Source organism: Meriones unguiculatus, chromosome 19 (assembly GCF_030254825.1).
Source record: "Meriones unguiculatus strain TT.TT164.6M chromosome 19, Bangor_MerUng_6.1, whole genome shotgun sequence".
NCBI classification, from domain to species: Eukaryota; Metazoa; Chordata; class Mammalia; order Rodentia; family Muridae; genus Meriones; species Meriones unguiculatus.
This window is the reverse complement of record NC_083366.1, coordinates 40,422,736-40,446,976: the sequence shown is the minus strand read 5'-3', so window position 1 is coordinate 40,446,976 and position 24,241 is coordinate 40,422,736. Positions and strand designations below refer to the sequence as shown.

The following is a 24,241-nucleotide window of genomic DNA, read 5'->3' as shown; positions in this document are numbered from 1 at the left end:
GCTCTATGGAGGGTGTTACATGAACTTTTATGCTTGTGGAACAAAAGACAGACGTAAATCTATGAATTTACCAAATATGTGAGTGGGGAAATGAGAGAGGAAGGTTATGGCAGAGATAAAATTCGTGCTATAGGTTCCAGGTGCTATGTAATCATGTTCTTCAAAACAAAAAACAAAACAAAACAAAACAAAACACACTTCAGTCAATCAAGGAACACTTTGACCAAAGAAGATTCCGTTAGTCTTTCTCAGAGGAGTGTCATAGATAAGTGTTGGCAGTTTCTTTTTCCTCCAAATCAACTTTAAGTTCACCCTGCTTAAAAAAAAAAAAAATCTATTTGGCCCCCGCCCCCTCGCGCTTGTAAGGTATAGCAACCTAAGAGTTTCAGCCAATCCCCGCAAGCTAAACCCATGCAGAGGCGGTCTCACATAGCGGCTTAGCCAATGGCAACGCAGATTCAGGGCTCCAGCACATGGGTCGGAAGCTTGCGGGAGCACACTGAGCCAGAGTGGAACATTCTCCGCCATGGGAGAAGGTTGAGCCTGAGGTTCTCAGAGCCGGAGCGATGCGTTATAAAAGGATGGCAGCAGGTGAGTGAGGAAGTGACAGCCAGGCCGCGGGGGTGAGGGTCCTGCCTGGCGGCTGGACTTGGGGAGGTCAGCCAGAGGGCTGAGGGCTCGCGGGGGAGCGGCGGGGAAGGCGCGGTGCCACCTGTGGAGCTTCAGGAAGACAGCTAGGTGCTGTCAGCCTGTCAGCTGAACCTTCTTAGAACCTGGTCATCACTGAAAGCAGCAAAAGGAACTGAAATGTCTGAGTTACCTCCTAGGAAGCATCCAAAAAGGTCGTAAAGGGCTACATTCTGTACCTCAACATCTGTTGAAAATATCGTTAAGATGTATTTATTACATTCTAACTTATTTTGTGTGGGGGGTGTGTAGGTTAGAGGACCTGCGGTGCAGGGGCTCCCCAAGAATGGTCATCTGTATGTAGGTAAAGGCCTACAAGTATCAAACTTGACACCTTTCTGGAAGACTTTTGCCGTATTTTATTTTTTAAAGTGTGAATTGCTTTGTAAAAGCAGCTTGGGGAGATCAGGGAGCCGGCACCCTTCTTCAGCACCGCAACCTCTCCCCACTTCTGCACACACCTGCGGCCCTGAGTGGCTCTCTGCAGATGTCATTTGGTTCCTGACTTTTTCGACATGGTGTCTGAGCTTTTCTTTAGACCCTTCATTACCGTGAAGGTCTGGAGACTTGCACACAGCAGGCTCAATACGAGAATATCCAGGGTTCTCCGGCCTTCCCAGACATGGCCTATGGCCTAGGCTGGTAGACCAAAATTTATTTTGTGTGGGGGTGGGGGTGAGGTTCTGTAGTCCATGACATCTGTATGTAAAGGCCCACTGATACTAAATTTGACACCTTTATTGAAGACTCATGCTGTGAGTTTTCAAAGCAGTTAATCCTTTATACCTTCTTTTTTTTTTTTTTTTTTTGGTCAGTTGGTTGGTTTGGTTTTCAAGACGAAGTTTCTCTTTGTAGGCCTGGCTCTCCTAGGACTTGCTCTGTAGACCAGGCTGGCCTCTGACATTCTCCATTTGGCAGGGTTCTGGATTTGGGCCAGAGGCCTGGAGCTCGGATTCCAGATGGACAACTGGGGTTCCATTTCTCTCAGGCAGATAGCATGAGACCCATGTGCTCAGCCAGAGTGTGGAGAAGCTCTTTTAGAATGACATAGCTGGTGCCAATGGAAGCTCGGGCATTCCAAAGCGTATGGGTGATAACAAAGTCTTACAGCTCTTGGTTGAGCTGCTGTGCTGAGCAAGGCAGAGGTGCGGGTGGAAGCCCATGCCTGGTCAGCTTGCAGCTGAGACATAGGCCCAGCAGGCTGGAGGGCAGGCCTGGTGAGACTGGGCAGTGGGGGATAAAATACAAGTCTCTAGTAGTCATGGCAGAAGGCTGATGGTATCAGGAAGCCAGCCAGTCAGCACGTTTATTTGAAATCAGGGATTTATAAACCTTGGGCAGTGGGAGGGAATCAGATCAGAGATACTTGATTTACATGCAATGAATGGTACAGTACCTCATTTTCCATGCAGTAGCATGGTCCTGCCATGAGAAGGAAAATTCAGTATTTAATTATACTGCAATGAGGGGGAAATCTCCAAGTACAGTTGAAGGTCACTGCCTAAGACTAAGAGCTCCTCTTCAGGGTGCGAGATCTCTAGGAATTACTAACTGCTTGCTGGATCTGTTTTCCTTCTCAGGAAAGGATCTGGCTTGTAATCTGCCTGGAGACCTATGTGATACTTCTTATAAGACCTGGGTCACCCATATTGGGAGAATGGTGGGTTTTGGGGGCTTCACTGAGAAAAAGGAGTCCACCGTCATAGACTGACAGCAAATAAATGTCTATCCAGAGATGTCAGACGTCAACCTAATCCAGCAAATTCTCCCAAGCTTTCAGTTCAGAGGTCCACCTGCCTCTGCCTCCCAGTGCTGGGATTAAAGGTGTGTACCACAGAGTAATGCTCAGTAAGGCTTGTCTTTCAGAATTTAGGGAAAACTATGAAAGACATGAACTTTGTTGTTTGTTTGTTTGTAAACAGGGTCTCTTTGTAGCCCTGACTGATTTGAAGATCCCTGTGTAGACCAGGCAGTCCTTGAACTCTGAGATCCTCCTGCCTCTACCGTTCCAGAGCTGGGATCTAAGGCTTGAGCTACCTACCACCCTTGGAAGACACATTAACTTTTTTTAAGTTGACAAAAAGAGATAGATGAAAAGTTTTAGACACATAAGCAAGACCATTGTCTGCTTTAATCTGTTTGGGGATTGTCATTAGTTAGCAAGCGTCAACATAAACTGATTTTACTTTGTTAAGTTTTTGTCTATGCATTTGCATCTTGCCTGAGTGTATGAGAATGTCTGAACTGGAATTACAGACAGTTATGAGTTACCATAACTGAACCTGTCTCCTTTGGAGGAACAGCCACTGTTCAGTTCTTAACCACTGAACCATCACTCTTCAGGCCCATGTATTCAGATTAAATGACCAAAGGTGATTTAATTTTTTTGAGACTGTGTCTGTGGTAGTTTTGTTTTTGTAAAGCTTTAGTACTTAGTACTTTTAACAATTTCCACGAATAGATTAATAACTTAGAAATCCACTGATTTAAATAGAGCCTTAATTTCAGTGCGTTAAACTTTGCACTTTGAAACTTACTATCATGTATATATTTTGTCTGTATGTCTTATCATTCACATACCTTTAATCATTTACTCAGAACCTCACAACTTGCATGAACTTTCTCCCTTTCCTTTCCATCTGGAAACATCCAACCATTTTTTTTAACCTTTTCACACAAATCTTTGCATTGTTACATCCATTAAACATTTTATTTTTTCTTTGAAGTTTTTCCGTAATCCCATGAGATGCATGTGGTTGGTCAGTGAGAGCAGTCATTGAAGAGGCAAACTGTCTGTCAGTGGTTTGAGTTATTTTAAAACCAGGGAAATTTATTTATTTCTTTATATACTTTCTGTCCTTTGTTTGTGAACCCATGGAGAGGCTCCTCTGATCTGTTTATGAGCCAGCAGTAATTGAGCCTCACTTTTGAAGTTTTCTCGTTTAATAGACTCAGTTAATGAAACTTTCCTTTAAAGCTCTCCAGTGTGAGTAATCATCAAGTGTCATGCCCACCTGTGTATCCAAAGGTATTGCAAAGACAGAGTGTTTTTAAGGTGAAAGCAATTTATCTTTATTTTTAGCTATGAATGGACTGATCAGAGAGCCTTGGGGAGGAGCAGATGGAGACCTGCTTGGTGCTGTTGCAGCAGGAAGTGGCAGGACCTCTGAAATCTGAAGAAAAGAGGGCCTAAGGAGGGAGGCCAGACAGGGATTGTGTATGCATGCTGTGCCCAAAGATGAATATTGACAAGCTAGAACAGAAAAGTCCTATTTATTTATTTATTTATTTATTTATTTATTTATTTATTTGAGACAGGGTATCTCTGTGTAGCCCAGTCCTGGAACTTGCTCTGTAAATAATGCTGACCTGGAACTCAGAGATCCTCCTGACTCTGCTTCCTCAATGCTGGGATCAAAGGCTTGTACCACCACCACCCAGCAGACCCCCCTGCTTAAGTAAAGTTCTCACTGTTGTGCATGGAAATGAGCAGAAAAATCCAGGACTGGGGTTTTTGAGTCTCTGAAGAGTTTTCCTCCTCTCACTTAGTGTTTTCCTGTCTGAGCGGGAATAGGATGGTTGACTTACCCACCATTGTTGTGTACCCTGTACTGATCCAATGTAGAACTTGTTGAGTTCATCATCCAGGCACCTGCTAGTGGAGACAAAGCCTATCAGACCTTCCTTTTAAGCTGCCTGGCTTTTGTCTCAGATCAGGAGGGTAAGGAAGAAGCTGGCCATCTTGGAAATTTGCCACCTTTAAAACCAAGCCACAGGAGTCTGTCTGACTCCTAGTCTCTCACCAGTACCATGGGACAAGAAGCAGGACAGACACAGGTACCAGGACTGCCTGCTTTACAGTAAAGCAAGCTCCAGGATGGCTGTGGCCTCCCATCTTCTCAAAAGCAAATCCCCAGACAAGTCTAGATGTTTATCTGTACCGGATTGGAAACACAGGTTTTCTTTCTCTTCATTCCTTAGGCTAAATTAAATTTTTTTCTTTCTATTTTATATATGTATGTATGTATATATATATACATATATATTTATATACAGTTACTTATGTCAGGGTTTGGGGTTTTTGAGGTAGGATCTCACTGTGTAGTTCTAGCTGGCCTAGAGCTCACTGTGTAGACCAGGCTAGCCTCAGGCTCACAGAGACCTGCCTGCCTCTGCCTAGTTAATACCTGGAATTAAAAGTGTGCATCACTCTGTCTATTTTTTTACTTTTTATTTTATGTATATTAATGTTTGCCTGCATATGTGTCTGTGTATCTTGTGCATACAGTACAAACAGAGACCAAAAGGGGACATTAGATATGCTGGGATTAAAGTTACAAATATGGTGAGCCACCACATAAGTGCTGGCACCAAAGCTGGGAACAATGCAAGAGTGGCCAGTGTTCCCAACTGCTGACCAGTGCCCCTTCGCTGAATTTCTTGGTTGACTCATTGATAAAAAGAAATGACAAGTTCTTGTATCTGAAAGAACTACGTTTTTAAAGTACATCTCACAAGCACCATTCTTCCTCCTACTGTGTGTCTCTTAGTAATTAGTGCTCCTGATATATATATGTATATGATATATATATGTATATATATACATATATATGGATATGATATATATATGATATATATATGATATATATATGTATATATATACATATATATGGATATATCATATACATATATATATGTATGTATACATATATTTGACTAAACTTAGGGAAGTGAATAGGCAGGTATTGATGACAATTGTCATGAACTCAAAATCCTTCTGAAAAAGGAGGCACAATAGATTTCAGATGCAAATGAGCAAAGCACTTTAACTGGAGGACTTTGGAGATTAGGGGTCCCCAGAGGCTGTAATTACCCCTTGACTATTCTCTTCACCTCCTAGGCTGAAGCTCCTGGCACACTCCAATTGGTACCCTGCTGCTCAAAAAGATGTATGTGGCAGTTCTCCAAAAACCGCTGCTTGGGTATCTCTTCACCCTCATAGTCCTGCAGCTGCCCAAGATGAATGCAGGTAAGGCCCCCTTCTCTCCTCCCACCCATTTCCACTGACTGCTGGGTTAAAGTGTCTCTACCAATGCAAAGGGTCGCAGTGCCACTTCCCACCCATCCTCACGGGACCCAGGTGGACCATGAGACAAGGAATAAAAGTAGTTTGAGGAGGTTTGCTTTGGCTTCCTGTCAGTATGGTGTTCCTATCTCCATATCCTATCTGATGCTGCTTGGTTTTCTGCAGGTCACTTTGAAGTCCTTGGACCCCTGGAGCCCATCTTGGCCTTAGTGGGTGAAGACGCACTGCTCGCTTGTCACTTCTCACCCAGTGTGAGTGCTGAGCACATGGAGCTGCGCTGGTTCCGGAATACATTCTCGCCTGCGGTGATGGTGTACCGTGAAGGACAAGAGCTGGAGGAAGAGCAGATGATTGAGTATCGTGGGCGGGTGACACTAGTGAAGGATAACATCACTTTGGGGCACGTTGCTCTGAAGATACACCATATCAGAGCATTTGATGAAGGGGTGTATGGGTGCTTCTTCAGGGATAAACAAGACCAAGGAGAAGCCTTCCTCATTCTGAATGTAGCTGGTGAGTGGACAGGATTTGACTTTAGTGATGTGTATGGATACGGTTTTAAGCTGTTAGCATAACAATTAGAAGCCTTAAAAGCTGCTTTAAAAAAAAAATACAATCTAATGCTGTGGTTTCTGCCCTTGAACTCCTGATCCCCCAGGCTCTACATCCCAGGTGCTGGGCTAACAGACATGTGTCACCACATCTGGATTCAAACATGTTTCTGGTAAAATCTAGTCCTCAGCCCATGACAGTGGATCCTTTGCAGCATCAGGTTTTATAGTCATGGGCTTTGGTGTATGTAGAGAAAAAGCACTATTTTGACTATGACATCTAAAAGTCTAGGCAGGTCATGGTAATGCATGACTGTATTCCCAGTACTTGGGGGGCAGAGGCAGGTGGATCTATGAGTTTGAGGCTAGCCTGGTCTATTCTTCAAGTTCAAGGCAAGTGTGGATACAGAGATAGACCCTGTCTCAATAAGTAAATACATATAAACTAGAGACTTATTTAAATTCTAGTGGCTCATTCATTAGTCTAAGACCCAATTTGAAAAATACTAAAACCATTTGACCTGAAATACACATTCTTATATATACTCATAAATTTGGGCGACTATGTAATTCTTTGGGGTCAAGTTATAGAACGTGTCTTTGCCCTCTAGGACTATGAGGAAAGAATTTGGCAGAAGGAAAAAACAGGAGTCTCAGGAGTCATTTGAATGTGCAGTACAGGCTGAAGTTCCCATCCTCAAAGAGGACCTCGACAGAACATCACAGTGTAGAAAATCTGCTGTCTTCCACATGACTCCATCTCTGTGGAGACAGTCTTCTCTGTGTAATCTTGCCTGTTGATCAGGAGCAAGATGTGCTCTGCTCTTTTCCCAGGCTTCTCTACCAACAATAGGACTCCACTGTCAGTGCTGGAGTTTCTGGACTGAGGCACCTTGCCCACCTCTCAGTTTTTCTGTTCTTTTTACCTTAAAGGATACTTTTTTCTTGTTTTTGCTGTCCCTCTTTCCTCCCTCCCTCCCTCTCTCACCTTCCTCTATCATTCCCTCTCTTCTACCTCGCTTTCTCCTTCCTTCCCTTCCTTCCTTCCTTCCTTCCTTCCTTCCTTCCTTCCTTCCTTCCTTCCTTCCTTCCTTCCTTCCTTCCTTCCTCCCTTGTCTTCTGTAGGCCAGGCTGAATTTACTTGCTATTTACCTGGGATTGGCCTGGTCGTTCTGAGTTGACTGTCTCCACCTCCGTAAGTGTTAGGATTGTAGGTGTGCACCACCATACTTGTCTTATGTCTGTTCACCCAACTCTGCCCACACTTCAAAGGCTGAAGATGATTGTTTAGAAGCAGGATTTGTCATGTGTGTTTAGTCTCAAAATAATGTCATTCCTGTATTCTTTCTCTTGTCTGTGTCCTCCTCTGCTTGTTTGCTTTCTCTCATTCTTTCCTTCATTACTTCCTTTCTTCTTTCATTTTTCTTTTCTTTTCCTTTCCTTTATTCTTTCTTCCTTGTTCTTTCATTACTTTGTAGCCCTAGTCTTGCTGAAAACAGATTGTCTCCCTCATAAATGTTTCCAGGGTGGATTACAGGCATGTAATTTCAGATGCCATCTTCCTAAAGAGGTGCTCATTTGTGTCATTTCGTTGATCCCTAGTCTCTGAAGTGAAGAGTTGAGATTTTCTGAGCCTGGTGTCCTTGGGTTTCTGTGTTCCCTACATATACTATAGTCCTATGATAAAACCCCCAAAGAATAACCACCAAGGATTAAGGCCAGTTTCTCTCCACAGCTGTGGGCTCGGATCCTCACATCAGTATGAAAACTCAAGAGAATGGAGAGAGGGAGCTGGAGTGCACCTCCTCAGGATGGTACCCAGAACCTCCGGTGCAGTGGAGGACAGCCAGCGGAGAGAAGTTGCCATCCACATCAGAGTCCAGGAAGCGTGACGAGGAAGGCCTGTTCACTGTGGCGGCTTCGATAACCATCAGAGACAGCTCCATAAGGAACGTGTTCTGCTGCATCCAGAATATCCTCCTCGGCCAGAAGAAGCAAGTAGAGATCTCTGTACCAGGTCAGTGGAACTAGTGCAGGTTCCCATGGTGACAGAGACTCAGGGCAGTATGACCTGGGGCCCTGCTCAGAAGAGACCAATCAGCAGAATTGCCCATTTTCCCTCAACACTGTCAAAATAACCAGGTTGCTGGTTTCAGGGGAGTCCCCTACATTTCATCAGATACCTGAGGATTCTGAAGGTATAAACTAAATATTCCCATGTTAACTTTTTAAAATTGTGACAGGATGTGGTGGAATACATTTTTAATCCCAGAACTTGGAAGCCAAGATAGGCAGATCCATGCGAGTTCAAGGCCAATCTAGCAAGTTAGAAGTCAGCCAGGGTTACCATGCTGAGATTCTCTCTCTCAAAAAAAAAAAAAAAATAGATTTGTGTGTGTGTGTGTGTGTGTGTGTGTGTAACATGTGTGAGGAGGTCAGAAGACAACTTGTGGGAGCTAGTTTTCTCTTTCCACTATACAGTTCCCAGATTATCAGGCTCTGCATCAAGCACCTTTGCCAACTGAACCACTGCACAAGCTCAAGATTCTAGCTGTTCATGCTTCGGCTTTCAGCCAACAGTGGGTAGAAAGTATTCAGCAGGATATCTACAACTCCACTTTGCTCTTGTTGGTCTTGAAACAACATAGCACAACAGCTGTGACCTAGCATTTCCCTTACATTAGGTTTTTAACTTAACCCAGAAATGATTTAAAGCACAAAGGAGGACGGGCATGGGTTACTGGAAGATATTCACTGAGTCTCTATCTGTAGATTTTGAGATTCTCGGTGGTCCTGGAGCCGTCCCCCACAGACACAGAGACTTTTTAAAAGTAGACAGAAACGTTTACCTTTTCTAATTTTTCCATTAGAAAAGGTGCGGGGTTAAAGGCGGGTTCCACCACTCCAAGCTGTTCTCTGACTTACATGCATATACATGGCACATGTATGCATGTATATAAACATGAAATAAATATTATGCATGAAATGGAAGGCTTAAAAAAAAGAAACCTTATCTTTTTTGTGTCCCAGTACAGTCTCCCATGTATAACTAAGTCCATTAAAGTCTTTATATACAGTTAGAACTAAGCCATACAGTGAGTGGGGTTTGGGGATGGTCTCTGCAGGTGTCAGGGAAACTTGTTTCTTTTGGAATCGTTGTTGTTGGTGTATTTTTGTTTTTTGCTTTCTTTGAGACAGGGTATCTGTACATAGTCCTGGCATTCCTGGACCTCACTGTGTAAACCAGGCTCACAGAGGTCTGCCAGCCTCTCCCCTCAGCATAAACCACCACGATGGGCCCAGATGGTGTATTTGCTTTATATATAAAACATAAGATTGAGAGGGCTCAGTTTAGTGATATAATAGATTCCTAGTGTGTGTGCAAGGCCATGAATTTGATATATAGCACTATAAAAACAAAGCAAAAGTAAGAATAAACATAAATCAGAACACTCATATAGAAGAAGCAAGCTCCCTCACTGACCCGGACCTTGGCTAGTTAGATTCTTTATTCCAGAAGTTCCAAAAGCCCTTGTTTTCTCTAGAGAATTCCCTGTAACCATTGTGGTAAGAAGGAGAAAAATCCCCCATTGTTGCAAGCATTTTAAGGATTAGGTTCGTAGATGGTGGCCCTGTTAGGGGAGGTTTAGGTGGTAGAGCCTTGCTGGATGGATTATGTCATCCCTGGGAGTAAAAATTCTCCTACCACTTCTAGTTTGTACATTTGTGCTGGTGGTTCAAGATAGGAACTCTCAGTTGCCTGCTCCTGCCGCCATGCTTGCTGCTTTTTGTCAGGCTTCCTGACCATGATTCTAAAGGAACTTTTATCCCTTTGTGATGATAAGCCAAAGTGAGTCTTTCTTCTTTAAGTTGCCTTGGTCATTGTATTTTATCACAGCAACAGAAATGTAACTGATATAGCCATCAATCCAAATTAAAAAATCACAGTAGTGTGCTATACATAGGTCACACAAGAGATTGTCACACCCGTTTTTCTCTCAAGTCTTGTTCACTGGTTGTCTGGCTAGTATTATGTCAACTTGAAACAAGCTATAGTAATTTGGGCAGAGGGAACACAGTTGAGAAAAGGCTACCATTGGACTGACCTTTGGGCAAGCCTGTGGGGCATTTTCTCAGGTGATGAATGTGGCAACTCAGTTCACTATGGGTGATGCTACCCCTGGGTTGGTGGTCCTGGGTGCAGGCTGAGAAGGCCATGAAGAGTCAAGCAGTAAGCATTTTTCCTCCATGGACTTTTCATCAGCTACTGACTTGAGTTCTGGCCCTAACTTCCCCTCACAACTGTAATTGTAAGTAAACCCTTTCCTCCCGAGGTTGCTCTCTGTTGTGGTGTTTTATCTGAGTAGTAGAAACTCTAAGACACTGGTCATCATAGAAATCTTGCTGTGGTTTTTAGGAGAGCAGTATGACTTCTGTGTAGTTTCTGTACAGGGCAGCCAGTGGTCAGCTGTGCCAAAACATGGCTCCTGAGGCAGAGATGTAGTCAGGTTCAGGTAGGGGAAAGTGAAGAGCTCTTTTCCTTGCCTGAGTCTCCTCAAGGTGACAGTCACAAATCTAGGTTTATCACAAGTATTTCTGACTGACAAGGTCAGAACCCCAAAGGCCTACAACTCTCAGGTTCCGCAATTTTGACAATGGCTGACAGAACCTGGGAAACAAATTCTTTACAAGAGTTTTTGTTTGTTATATATAGTGGAACATATCCTGGAAGAGATTCACAAGGCCCAGTGTGTGGGAAGTGCACACCCTAGGCTCCAGTATATTTATACCAAGGACCTTCGCGGTTCTCAGGAAGGCTTCATTGCAGACATGAGATCTGGTCTCTGGCCCTGGGTGATCACCTACCTCTACCTCTCCTATCTCTCTTACGAATGTTTGATCACATGATTTGTTCCTTTGTTACCTGACATCTCCTTGTGCCCAGGAGTCTCAACCTGCTGACATCTCTGTAGCACAGGAAAGCGGTCACTTTGGGGATTTTAGGACATTTATGGAAATGACAGCAGAAACCAAACAAATATTCATTATGTGGCATGGATCATCTCCATCTTCTGGAGCCCATCATCAGGATTTGCATTTGCATTCTGTGAGGGAAGGATGTCCTGGTTACCTGCACATACTGTTTGAACATTCTGTCTTCTGTCAGATTCCTACTCGTCAATGATTTTTGTTGTTGTTAAATCTATTTTGGGAGGACATATGTTTGGTTTTTTTTTTTTTCTTTTTGTAATGACCGGTACTGCCTTCTATAATCTGGGCACCTGTATGTAGAGAGAGTGTGGACAGTAAAAGGAACTTTTATTTGCTTACTTCAGTTGTCTTGGAGGCTTGTTTCCCCTATCTCCTGATGGAGGCCTAGTTCTCGAAGCTTCTAGACTCTGTGCAATCTAGCTTAGGCCTAGAATGTTTTCAGACTCTGAGATTTACTGCTTGATAAGCTCTTTTTCTAACTGAGTTTCTTTTTCTAACTGAGTTCTGGACTGGTTACTTCAATTTAGCTGTTCTAGCTCAAACGCCTTTCCAGCCAATTTACACAATCTGGCTTTTCTCTTGGCTTCTAAATTGCTTTGCTTGGTCTCAAAATAATTCCAACAATCTTTTCTAATCTTCTGGCTCCTTCTCATTCTCTGGCTCATTTTATCTTCACTTGTATTCTTTCTCTGCAACCTGTCTCTCTACTGCTGTTCTGTTAAAACTGCCTTTGACCCTCTCTATCTTTTTTTCTATGTGTTGCTCCCTTAAGTAACTTCCCTTTCCCCATGTCTCTCCTGAGAATTTGGCATGTCGTATTCTGTCAAATCTTTCTCTGATTTTTCTGGCATCACATCACTTTCAAACATGGATGCTTCCTTCAACAAACTAACTTTCCCAGACTGGCCTTGAACTCTTATCTGCTTAACTCTGTCTCCTGGATTAAAGGCTTGTTAATATTCCAGTTGGAATCTCTTGTCAGAGCAACCATGTTCTGAATTTAAAATGCTCTACAGTGGATGACATTTCTTTTCGCTCTATAGTTTCCAATTTGGGTCCTGTCTCCCGTAAAGTTCTTCTTGAAATGATCCTCCACTTCAACCTGGGCAGAGTATTAACTCAGACTAAGCAAGCCATTCCCTGTGAGTATACCCCTTTCTATACTGTGGACTACAAAGTACCCTGCGCCCCTCCTCCCATCTGTAGTGTCATCTCTCTGGTAGCGTGGATCTTCCAACTTTTCCTTCTTTTTTCCCTTGATATCTAGATAACACATACAACATTCAAAATGGACCATTGATTGCATTGACTGTGTAGGTCAACTTGAGGAAGATTAACAGTTTAACAGTATCAGACCTACTGTGAGCCTGGGGTGCGACCGATTTCTCACAGCTGTTTCACTGTGTCAGTATATAGGTCATCGTGTATCACCTCTGGATCCTTTATGATTGATAAGTGTGATGAATGGGCATTCACTCCCCCTGCATGACATGTGCCTCCCGCAAACCTTGTAATGGTGTCAGCATGTGACACACCCAGCCCATACTTAGGAGATCACTGAGAAGAAAAACTATATAGATTATAGAATAGTTTGTATTTTCAATGTGAACCACCATGTCATCATGTCATCAGTACATAAAAGTGTTCCTCCTTTCTTTCTCTCCAGTGTTCAGTGCTACATTAAGAATAAGCAGTGACGGCAAACATCCATATCCTCACTTCTTCCTTCGAAAGGAAGCTGTCACCATTACAGTTATTTACCTGAACGTCCATTATAGGTACCCATCAAACTGAGGAAGTTCTAATTTGCTAAAGGAATGATTTTTGTCACTTTGAGACTTTTATTTTGAACAAAAAAATGTGGATGCTGAGTCATGTAGTACACAGAGACAACAATGTATTGTTTTTAGGCAGAATTTTATTGTGTAGCGTGGAATTTACTGTGGTAGACCAGGCTAGCCTCAGTCTCAAAAGATCTGCCTACCCACCCCTCACCCCCACACATACACACCAAAATCTCAGATCAAAGGGATGCTCCTCCAGACCTGGCTGCAAAAGTGTTTTAACAAAAGTATTCTTCAAGACTAAAGAGATGCTCCTCGCTGCTCCTGCAGAAGACCCAAGTTCAATTCTCAGCACCCAAATTCTGACTTACACCTCCCCTATTTCCAGTACCAAGAGATTTATGGTTCTCTTGTCTTGCATGCACCTGGGCAGAGCTCAGGTATCCAGGGTTGGGGGGCATCTCAAAAACAATTTTCTGATTTTCCTGATGGTTAGACCACCAGTTAAGCCAGGCTCTGTGACATTCAGAGGCGTATCTCCCCGCTCCACCCCCATAAAACACACCCTTAACAAAATTTTTTTTTAATTATTTTTTTTCTTTGAGACATGGTCTCCTTCTGAATCATGCTAGTTTAAAACCTATGGCAGCTCCTGCCTCAGACTTCCAAGGGCTGCAATTGTAGGCTTATGCCACCACACCCAGCTACTCTTTTTTTTTTTTTTGGTGGGAGGTTGGCAGTTAAGACAGAGTTTTTCTGTGTAGCCTTGGCTGTCCTGGACTCACTTTGTAGACCATTCTGGCCTCAAACTCAGAGTTCCACCTGCCTCTGCCACCCCGAGTGCTAGGATTAGAGGTGTGAGCCATCATACCCAGCTTCCTAGCTGCCGTAATTTTGCATTTTCATAGGGTTCCCTTTGCAGCCCAGGATAGCCTCAAACTCATGGCCCTGCCACAGCTGCTGAGTGCTGGGACTTTAATTGTATATATCCACTGCTCAATCAAAGTTCATTTTTAAAAGATCAGACTATTCTAAGCTTAAAGGCCCTTGTGTGTTGCCTTTCTGTTTTTCTACCCTCTCCCACACTGAATCTAAATATCTCTGAAAATGTTAGGCTGTAATGTAGCCAGTGTCCTGACAAAAGGGGGCTTGGTTGGAGCAAGCCATGGTGCACACAGTGAGGGGTCCACCATCACCACCTCAGTTTCTGAGAGTCCTAAGCTACTGACTTCTCCAAAGATATTAGCAAACACTTTTCTTCTGGGTTGTTACAGCACCGTCTTCCTCATTCTGGGTTGTCACATTGCTGTTGCTGTCAGCATTCCTGGGCCTTACGGGAATATATGTTGCTTGGAAAAAATGCAGGACAAGACACAGACAGAGAAATGGCACAGTTGACTGTATAGGTAAGTCATAGAAAAGGAGGTGACTTATGGATGATAGTATCAAACAAGGGATGCATTTTGGGGTATGGTAAGATTTTTCTGTCCTGTAGAAAAACTACATTTCCCTTGATCCTATTATTTCAGAATTTCCAAAGTAGAAAGAAAATATATACACATGAAGTTCCAAATGTCCAGAGCTCAGAATAGGAGTAGGGTTTGAGCCTAGTGGAGTCCAGCTCCTTAAACCTTGTAACCTGGGAGGTCTCACCATCAGTTTGCAGTTCACAGTTATTGAATTCTGGGAGGGAAACTAGGTGTACTGGGCAGTTGGCTTGTATTTGGAGAAGGTGCTAGAATGCATTAAACACAGGGCTCCTGTGTTCTAGACTGGAGGGCTTTTTAAGTGAGCACAGATTCCTGGCTGAGCATCTGTCTGAACTGTGACACCCTTCCTGGGGAGATGTGAGCAGACATATCTACAAACCCTAGACAGAGAACTGGGAAGAGAACAAAGTACAGAAACCATTGAAGTCCAGCTTGTTAAACCATTGAAGTTTATTACGGTTTGTGCTGGATAATTTTCTGTCAACTTGACACAAGCTAAAGTCAGCTGAGAGGAGGGAGTCCCCATTGAGAGAATGTCCTCATAAGATCAGGTTGCCAGCAAGCCTGTAAGGTGCTTTTTAAACTAATGATTGGTGGCAAAAGGCTGAGGCCGTTTTGGGTGGTGAAGTCCCTGGGCTGATGGTCTTGGGTTTTATACAAAAGCAGAATGAACAAGCCAGTAGGCAGCGTCCTGCAGAAAGGAAAAGTATCAGCTCAGCACCTCCAAGACCAAGTTCTCAGCAGAATACAATTTATTTGCCCAAATGTTACAGAGGCAAAGAATAACAGGGAAAAACAGGAGATAGAGGATAAGAGAGAGGGGGAAAGGAATAAGGGGGAGGGAGGATGGATATTTATCCAGGAGGACAAAGGACTGCCTCTGCGTACGTAGGAGACAAATTTGGCACCTAGGAAAATGCAGTTTATAGAGGTACATGGGGAAACCCTATGTCAGGATTGAGTGTTTAATTTTAATTGAACATGTTAATTAGGTGAGCTAAAGGGGTCTTCTCATTGCTGGATTTCTATCCTTTGATAGCTAGTCCTTGGTAGTCAGCCTTAGGAGGAGGAAGAGGGTAAATAGGGGAATAAACCTGGTGATTAGCCTCAGGAATGTAGCTAAGGGTTTTAGCAAGGCAGAGGGAATGGGGAAAAGGGGTAGGCCTTCTAGAGCTATGCTTTTGGTGCTCAAGCTGGCCAGTCCCTTCACCTGCCATGGCCCCTGCATTCAGCTCCTGCCTCTAGGTTCCTACCCTGCTTGGGTTACTGTCCTGACTTCCTTTGATGATTAATTGTAATGCAGAAGGAAGCATGAGCCAAATAAGCCATTTTTTCCCTAATTTGTCTTCATCACAGCAACAGTAACCCGAACTAAGACAGTGTCATGTAAAAAAGTAAATGATTACTTCTGGGAGCAGGAATGACTCAAAGGCAACTATGTCACCAAGGCCAGCATAGGAGGCAGCTTATGAATGCTGGAAGCCTGGAGCACAGTACAGAGCCTGTAGACATCTCAGCATGTTAGAGAGTATTCTGTCCAGGTAACTCAATTGGCCTGAGCCTCTTCCATGGATCTTGCCAGATTTCTGATTCTTCCAGCCTGTCAGCTGCTCTCTGCTTCTAAGGTAGTGCAGCTGTTCAAGAATGTCTTTACGCAGACCTTAGAGCTTACATATGCTTAGGAAAGAAGGGGCCTAGTGCTTCTGGTCATTTGAAACTGACTTCCTGAAGCTACTGGGTTGTTTACTTACTATTGAGTTATGTTTATTTGTTAAACACAAGATTCCCCAAAGAAGGAAACCATTCACTGCTTCTTAGTATATCATGTAGTTTCCCTTCCCCTTAGCATCCTGTGTCTCAATGAGCTTCCTCCAAGATAAAAGTTATGATCTCAGCAGAAACTGCTACACAAGAGTTCCACACTGCATTGTTCCAGGCTGTGGTGCTGTCTGAAGCAAACACCAATGACCCATCAGTTGCCACGTGTTGCCTTTCACTCACCACAGATGGAGCAACAGTCTATAACTATCTGAAGAACTGATTGCAAACCTACATGAATTTCTATGTTATTTTCATAGAAACAGAGGCCTTTTGTAGTTTTGGTTTTGGTTGGTTGGTTGGTTTTGGTTTTTTGCTTTTTTTGTTTCTTTGTTTGTTTTGTGTTGAGACAGGGTTTCTCCAGGTAGCCTTGACTATCCTGGACTTGTTTTGTAGACCAGACTGGCCTTGAATTCACAGAGTATAGGTGTGTGCCACCTCACTGAGCTTCCTTCCTTGTTTTTTATAGCTGATGTTACATCAGATACATTTGTAGCTGCCTTGCCTGTATCTGGCTCTCCTAATTTTTTTCTACTTCCTTACTTTTCTAGCATTAAGAGCCCATTGAGAAATAGTTGCTCTTTTCATAGAAAAACTCCTAAATATTTGATTTCTAAATATTTGATTTATTAACATTTTCTTTGTTGCACTGTTCATAAAATTTTCTCTCCCTAACACAGTAGTAACTTCTGGCTTTGTTTTTGTTTTTCAGAATGGAGATTTGCACGGCCACATGCAGGTCAGTTTACTTGCCCTGGGCTCTGAGATCTTACTTTTCTATGGCTGTAATAAAATGCCATGACAAGGCGACCATTTGAAGGAAGGGTATATTCAAGGCTTACACTTCCAGAGGGATAGGAATACATCACCATCATGGCAGGGAACATGGCAGCCAGCAGGATGGCACTGAGGCAGCAGCTGAGAGAGAGTGTGTATCTGAATCACAACATGGAGCAGAGAGCACACCTGAAATGGCACAAGTCTTTTGAAACCTCAGAGCTCACACCTAGTGACACACCTCCGACAACAAGACCACACCTCTTAGTAGCCCTTCCCAAACAGTTCCACCAGCTGCAAAACATAAACCAACAGGGACCATTGTCATTTAAACCAGAACAGCTCCCAAGAACTTAGAGACCAAGAATAGGCAGAAGTGAAACTGTTGAAAAGCTTATAGAAGTGAGCACAGGGAGATTTTTAATTGTGGGAGAAAGCCTGATAAAGGACCTCTGGGGGGATGGCCTGCAGACCAACTCCTTCTTGTGGGCATAAAGTTATTGTGTAATTCAAATGCTGATTTTCACATCCCCTGTATCTGGTGGCAATCCTTGTTTGGAGAATCTCCTGTCTCAGTGCAGTATAACACTGTTCCCCAGCTGTCCCCTGACATACCAATGAAGCAGCTTACCGCCAATTGCTGAGCAGGATAGAGAATAGGGCTGGACTTCCTCCCAGCCAGGGGAGGAGGAATTAAAGGAGGAAGTAAGGGATTCAGACACAGGAGATGTCCAGGAGGGAGCAGGAGGAGCACTCAGCAAGCAAAGCTACAAAGTGCAAATATCTCTGGGATACATGCTGGGAGAAAGCCAAATTAGCATAAGGGGTTAAAAATAGAGTTGATACTACTCTGGATTATGCTGTGAAGCTTGTTAAAATAACTTAATGGAGTCTCAATTCCAATTAGGATAGCTAGGGTAAGAGACACACTGAGAAACAAACACAGTCTTTTAAAAAATCACTAACACCCTGTGACAGGACAGTGTAAAGCACAGCACCCCTGCATGCTGTCATCTTTGACATTACCTGTGGCTGCTGCTGAGAGGATAGAGGCTGCGAGCAAGCAATTCCTGCCTGAGGATTGTTAATTCTGTCAGCTTCCAGAACCCTGCTGCTTGTCTTTAGAGTAGAAGGGATAGGTCATGTTCCTTCTGATATTCACTGATGCACTTTCTCTTTGTCTCCAGTTGACGTGACTCTGGATCAGGACACGGCCCACTCCCACCTTGTTGTGAGCGAAAGTTTAAAATCAGTTCACCTGGAAGCCTCACGTCAAACATTACCTGATAGTCCAGAGAGATTTGACACCTGGCCCTGTGTGTTAGGGCGTGAGAACTTCACTTCAGGGAAATATTACTGGGAGGTGGAGGTGGGACATAGGCCTGACTGGCTGTTAGGGGTATGTAAGAAGAGTGTCAAGAAGGATGGATTCATACTCATGTCTCCCAGGAATGGTTTCTGGGTCATGGAGTTGTCTCATGAGCACTACTGGGCTCTCAATCCGCGTAGAGACCTTCTCTATCTGTCAAATGTCCATCGGGTTGGGATTTTCCTGGACTGTGATGAAGGAATTGTCTCCTTCTACAATGTGAATGATGAGTCCCTTATTTATACTTTCCAAGAATGTTCTTTTTCTGGCCCTGTTTGTCCTTTATTCTGCTTGTGGTCTTGTGAGGGGCTTCCCCTGACCATCTGTCCAGTTGACTCTGAAGCACACCAAGTAATGGTTGACAACACAGTCCATCCACAGGACCCCTTAAGCAGCCATTTGCTCCAACCAGGGGCATCTCCTGCTCATCCTCTTCTGTCCCCTTCTCTGGAGGCTGCTACTGTCACTTGTCCTCTAGACCCTCAGTGACTTTTTTTGGAGAGGGTCAGATTTAAGTAAACTGTATTGGCAGATTGTGGGGGAGTTTGTAACAAGCTTCAGACAAACCACGTTTTAGAAGTTTAAGAATACAGTCTGATGCCACATGATGAAAAACCAGTTATGGAAGAGTGGCGGGTAACAACTTAGTGTCCAGAAGAGATGAGAAACAGGGCAGAATGTTTGCAGGGAATACCAAGGGGCAGGGACATTGAGAGTGAGATGGAAGTGGACCAAGAGTTGTTGGGGTAATCTTTTTGTGCCCTGTGTCAAGGTCTCTCTATTATTCCATTGTTAATTCTGTACAGGCAGATAGCTGAATACTGTTGGACTTTGGTATTGTTATTCTTTAAGGCTCAGCATCTACATTATCTTTTGTAAAGAGCCTTATTCCCTTACTTTTTGATTGGCTTAAAAAAGATCTGGAGGCCAAATCTAGAGGGGATAGGAATGAGGGACTTTCAGGCTGGGAGAGGGTCTCTGGGAGAAGAATGAGATGTCAGCATGAGATGGAGAGGAACAGGTGTCAGGACTGAATGAGAAAGGGATAATGGATCACGTTGCAGGGTTGTGGACTAGAATAGTCAGTTAAGTTAAATGAGCTAGCTAGGAAGTAGCCAAGTTATAATAAAAATAATAAGTCTCTATGTCTTTATCCTGACTGTTGGCTGGTTGAGAAAGTGCTGAAATAGTGAATCAGGAAGCACCTGGGAATTCTGCCGATGACTCTTCTTGTCTCAAATTCCATATCCAACAAAGGAGCAAAATCTCTGTTAGGTTCTGCTGAACAGGCTAACAGAAGGAGATGGAAAAATGCAGGAGGAGAAGCTCTCCAGCATGGCTGCTATGCAGGCTACTTTATATCAGCCTACAAACTAGAGTCACTAGGCTGGAGAGAACCTCAGCTGAGACAGAATACCTCACAAGACTGGGCTGCAGGCAAGCCTGTAGAGCATCTTCTTAATTCATGATGGATGGGGTGGGAGGGTTGATCCATTGTAGGTGGGACCACGGTGGGCTGGTGGTTCTGGGTTCTATAATAAAACAGATTGAGCAAGCCATGGGGAGCAAGCCAGGAAGCAGCACTCCTCCATGGCCTCTGCATCAGCACCTGCCTACATGTTTCCCCCCTGTTTGAGTTCCTGTCCTGTCTTCCTTCAATGATGAACTACTATGTAGCAGTGTAAGCCAAATAAACCTTTTCTTCCCCAACTTGCCCTTTGGTCATGATGTTTTCATCACAGCAATAATAACTCTAGTGGTGATTAAGATATTTTGAATTAGACACCAGCATTTTTGTGTTGGCATCTTCCACATGACCCTGATCATGGCCTCGGTGGTCAGCATCACAGCAGCAGCTCCAAAAAGTGCTCTGATTTTGTCTTCCTACTCTCACACTGGAGATGTTATTTGATGATCCTCAGCTTCTTGTTTCTCAGGCACCATGAGCTTCCCCGCACGCACCCTTATCTACAGACGCCTCCACACTAACTAGTGCCCTCCATGCCCCACGCCCGGCCACTCCTTCTAGTGCAGCATCTCTTCTGCTTACAGGTGTCTGTATCATGAAAATACACTCTTGCTTTTGGCTATTCCTGGGAGGGATGTCAGTTTCCCTTTACTCCGTTTCTCCCTATGTCCCTGTTTCATGCCATGAAGGGAGAGAGCTAAGTGTGTAATACAACAAAAGCTGAGCCCAGCCTCAGAGAAATACAGTGGTGCACCTGATGTCTTTTCCCTCCGTTGACACACTCTAATGATCAAAAGGCACCTAGGATGGTGACTCACAGCTGTAGCTTGGTACATTTGCTCAAGGATTGAGATTTCTTCGCCTCCTCACCTTCCCATCACAGTCTCATCCCTCAGCTCTTACCCTGTTTGTGTGCTGCAGCTTCCTGTACTGGCAGGGGAGGTACTGCACTGACTGCTCCTCTGTTGAAGGCTTCATCTCCAGATTCAGGGTGGGAGGTGGTCAGGAATGGTGGGGAATGGTGGAAGTGGAGGAAGTAGGTCCCTGGGTCATGACCTTGAAGAATTTCCAGCCCCTGGACGGTCTCTGCTTCCTGCACACAAAGTAAGCACTTTCATGTCCTCTCAGATACGACAATTGTCTTACTCAGAGCTAACATCAGGACTGAGAAAACCTGACCAAAGATCTACAACAAACTTTCCTCTTTTTAAGTTGTTTGTCTCAGTGTTTTGTCACAGCAGAAGGAAGCTCAGCAATACAGGAGGTTAAATGTTAAGAACAGTAATGAGAAGAACTTACCCATGGTACCACTGGCTGAACAATGTAAAACAGGCCTTTCTTCTGTTTGCAATTTCTTTGTATGCACTGCTTTGTTTCCATAATTTTGCATCTTTTTGATAAATCTATTTCTCCCATCCAAGTAGTAACCGGGTCTCACCCTGCTTAGCTTCCCTGAGAGATGAGATCAGGCACTTTTAGGGTGGTTTGCTGAGACCTAAAACCCTTTGTATCAAGGTGTGTTCACTTACCTTTAGGGTAAAGCCCCACATTGACTATGAAAAATCTTTATTTATGAGAAGTTAGGTTAATTGTTCTTAAATTATTACAGGTTTTGTCAATGTTTTGGAACCATCTTTTTGAGTTCTAGTTGCCTGGGACTTGATTCTATTCCTCCCCACCCCCCATAAACTGCAGTGTTTAAAGGATTAATTTTGAAGAATTCACATCAGTTAGGTTTCCTTTGGAAAATATTTATTTGGCTCTTGCAGAAGCAAAATTCTTTGAAATTGTTGAGTTTTATATTTTCTAATTTTTTAAATGGTTTCTTTATTTTTACCTCATGTGCATTGGCGTATTTCCTGCATGTTTATCTATATGAAGGTGTTACCCCTGGCACTGGGGAGCTGCTGTGGGGGTGTTGATAACTGAACCCAGGCAAGTACCTCATTTTGAGATAACAAAACTGAGCCCATGGAAAATGAAAGGTCTAAATGAAAGGCATATAGTGTTATGTGTGAATGTGAACCATCCCTGAGAGGCTCTGGTGGTTGAGGACTAGTTCCCAGCTGGAGCTGTGCTTTTGGGAGTTGTGCAACATAACTAGAGGACGTAGCTCTCTGGGGATGGGCCTTGAGGTGAGATTAACTTGGAACCAGCATTGTAAGAAGGATGATGAAGGAAACCCACAAGGTTGTCCTCACTCTGGGTGGGGGAGTTTGAAGTGGCTAAGGTAACTGAATCTTGTCCTGACTCCACTTTATGTCTCCCTAGACAATTCTCAGGCCTCAAAGCCCCCAACATTGGTTGCTTATTTGGGATTTCCATGCTCCTGGCCACTGTCAAGGTGTATTAACCAAGATAATTAATAGTTATACAATCTAAGCGTAGACTGAAATAACTGAAATCTATATAAATCAAATTGTCATGTTTTTGAAATAACCACTATGTAGAACCAAAACAAATGTTGCATGGTTACTCTGGCCCTCAGCTAACATTGATGTGACTGTGGGTTTTTTGGCTTTCAAAACACTGTACATCTGAGCTTCAGCACCTAGTATTTGTGAGGCATTAACTTTCCACAAATAAAGAATTCAACTTGGCCTTATACGTGTGGTCTGACTTTCTAACCTATAGTGTAACAAATTCTCATGAGAGAGACAGTACGTGGGGGCATCGGCCACAACTAGGATAATGTCTAAGAACCAAGAAAAAGATCTTACTTTCACTATTTCATACTATTTCCTGCAGCAAAGCCCTTTTCCCTCTCTGTGTCTCTCTTGCATGGACACCTATGACTCCGCTGCTATTCTTCTGCTGAGGTGGATGAGCAGCTGGGCCCAGACCAACCCTTCCATCTCAAGCTACAGTCAGCCATCTACACAGTGTTGGTGGCTTAAGGACATGTGGATCATGTGGAAGTGATCACAGGCAAAAAAAAAAGTTTCCCGTCCCAAGATTTTTCTACCTTTGCATGGATGTTTTTGGAGGTTTCTGGAACCACTACAACCAGCAATGTAATGATGCGTGGGAGGCAAGAAGGTGGACAAAGCCTCTCGTCACTCTGGAGTTGCTGGAATTTCATATTCATTTCTTCATTTTGAAGACTAAGATGAATGATGATAGAGATATGAACACGCCTGGCCTCAGGATTTTCAGCAAGTGGGGTGGCTGTTTTTGGCTCTTTACCTTCTTCTGGTTTTGAGTTCTCTGGCCCTTGTAGTGGTAATTGAGGTTGTATCGGTAACCATGCTGAGGTGATTGCTTGACTCTTGATTTCCCTTGTTTTCTTAACTGCTGTCCTAGCTAGATTGTCTGTGGCCAGGAGGGCCGGCCCCTGTAGAATTGTCCTCCATCACTTCTCTCCTTGCATGCACAGGAAGGCTAGGATACTGTGGTGTTTCATCGCCCGTATGGTCTCTGAATGCAGTAACGGGAACCTGGCCTGCGGGAGCTCTCTTAGATCACTCATTTTTTTTTTTGCCACTCTCACTATCTCGGCAATTCTACCGGTGATTTCAAGGATGACCCCTTCGTCTGAATAGCTTCTGTGATGGTTATGGTCAGCTGCGTGTTTGCTGCCTCGAACTGGAACTCCATCAATAGTAACATTTGCTACCTGGCCGCCCCTTTCTCCTTCAGCAACATCAAGTTCACGTGTCTCTCCATCTCCTACATTGCAAAGGTACCTCTGGGTTAGCCTTTATGGCGGCCTGGGGTACACATACGTCTTCCTTGGCATCTATCAGCTCCTCACATTGAACCATTTCACTGTTCGCCAAGCCTTCATCGCGATGACCTTCTGATCCCCACCGAGACACTGCCGCTGTGAAGCATCTGCTGCCGCTGGAGTCAGGCTCGGAATAAGCTCCGAGGACAGACGCTTGGTCTCATCTTGCTGCTTGTGGTTGTGGTGGTGGGTGACTGGACTGTGGCAGTGTTTTTAGCTGCTCGGGGTTCTCTGAGGTCCTCTACTGAAGGCTACTTATGGAACTCTGAATCAAAGCACTACTTTCAAGTCACACTTTTAAACGCCAAACACAAACAAAGTGAAGTCTGTCCTGCAGTCGTGTTCTATCCAGAGTTCTCGTACCCGGAAGGCCTTGCTTGCCAGACTTGATGTGGGGCTCACCCAGCGGGACCAGCCTGTCTCTGACTTAGACCGATCAGTGGCAAGTGTTCAGCCTTAGGTGGTAAATAGCACTTGGAGCAAAGCATTTAC

The 24,241-nt window shown here is 43.9% G+C and overlaps 1 protein-coding gene and 1 pseudogene across 4 annotated transcripts; both read left to right on the top strand.

The window, feature by feature from the left end:
* Positions 1-461: 461 nt before the first annotated feature.
* Positions 462-20,264, top strand: LOC110553087 (butyrophilin subfamily 1 member A1-like). 4 transcript variants are annotated; one of them, XM_060372366.1, is made up of 9 exons: positions 481-591; positions 2,268-2,511; positions 5,588-5,716; positions 5,939-6,286; positions 8,060-8,341; positions 12,360-12,458; positions 14,375-14,506; positions 17,121-17,147; positions 18,373-20,264. In XM_060372366.1, exons 3-9 carry the CDS (start codon positions 5,635-5,637, stop codon positions 19,041-19,043), a joined length of 1,641 nt encoding a protein of 546 aa, XP_060228349.1. In that variant the 5' UTR covers positions 481-591; positions 2,268-2,511; positions 5,588-5,634; the 3' UTR covers positions 19,044-20,264. The 4 variants fall into 4 exon arrangements, with proteins under 4 accessions (XP_021500522.1, XP_060228349.1, XP_060228350.1 ...); XM_021644847.2 differs by lacking the exon at positions 2,268-2,511 and having other exon boundaries at positions 462-591; XM_060372367.1 differs by lacking the exon at positions 12,360-12,458.
* LOC132649378 (small nucleolar RNA U13) lies at positions 12,754-12,848 on the top strand (annotated as a pseudogene).
* Positions 20,265-24,241: the final 3,977 nt, after the last annotated feature.

Excerpts from the sequence above, each read along its gene's own strand:
- LOC110553087 (XM_021644847.2), top strand. The coding sequence starts at position 5,635 with ATGTATGTGGCAGTTCTCCAAAAACCGCTGCTTGGGTATCTCTTCACC. Across the intron at positions 5,717-5,938 it reads GCTGCCCAAGATGAATGCAG|GTCACTTTGAAGTCCTTGGA; the intron begins GTAAGGCCCCCT and ends GGTTTTCTGCAG. Across the intron at positions 8,342-12,359 it reads AGTAGAGATCTCTGTACCAG|TTTCCAATTTGGGTCCTGTC; the intron begins GTCAGTGGAACT and ends TTCGCTCTATAG.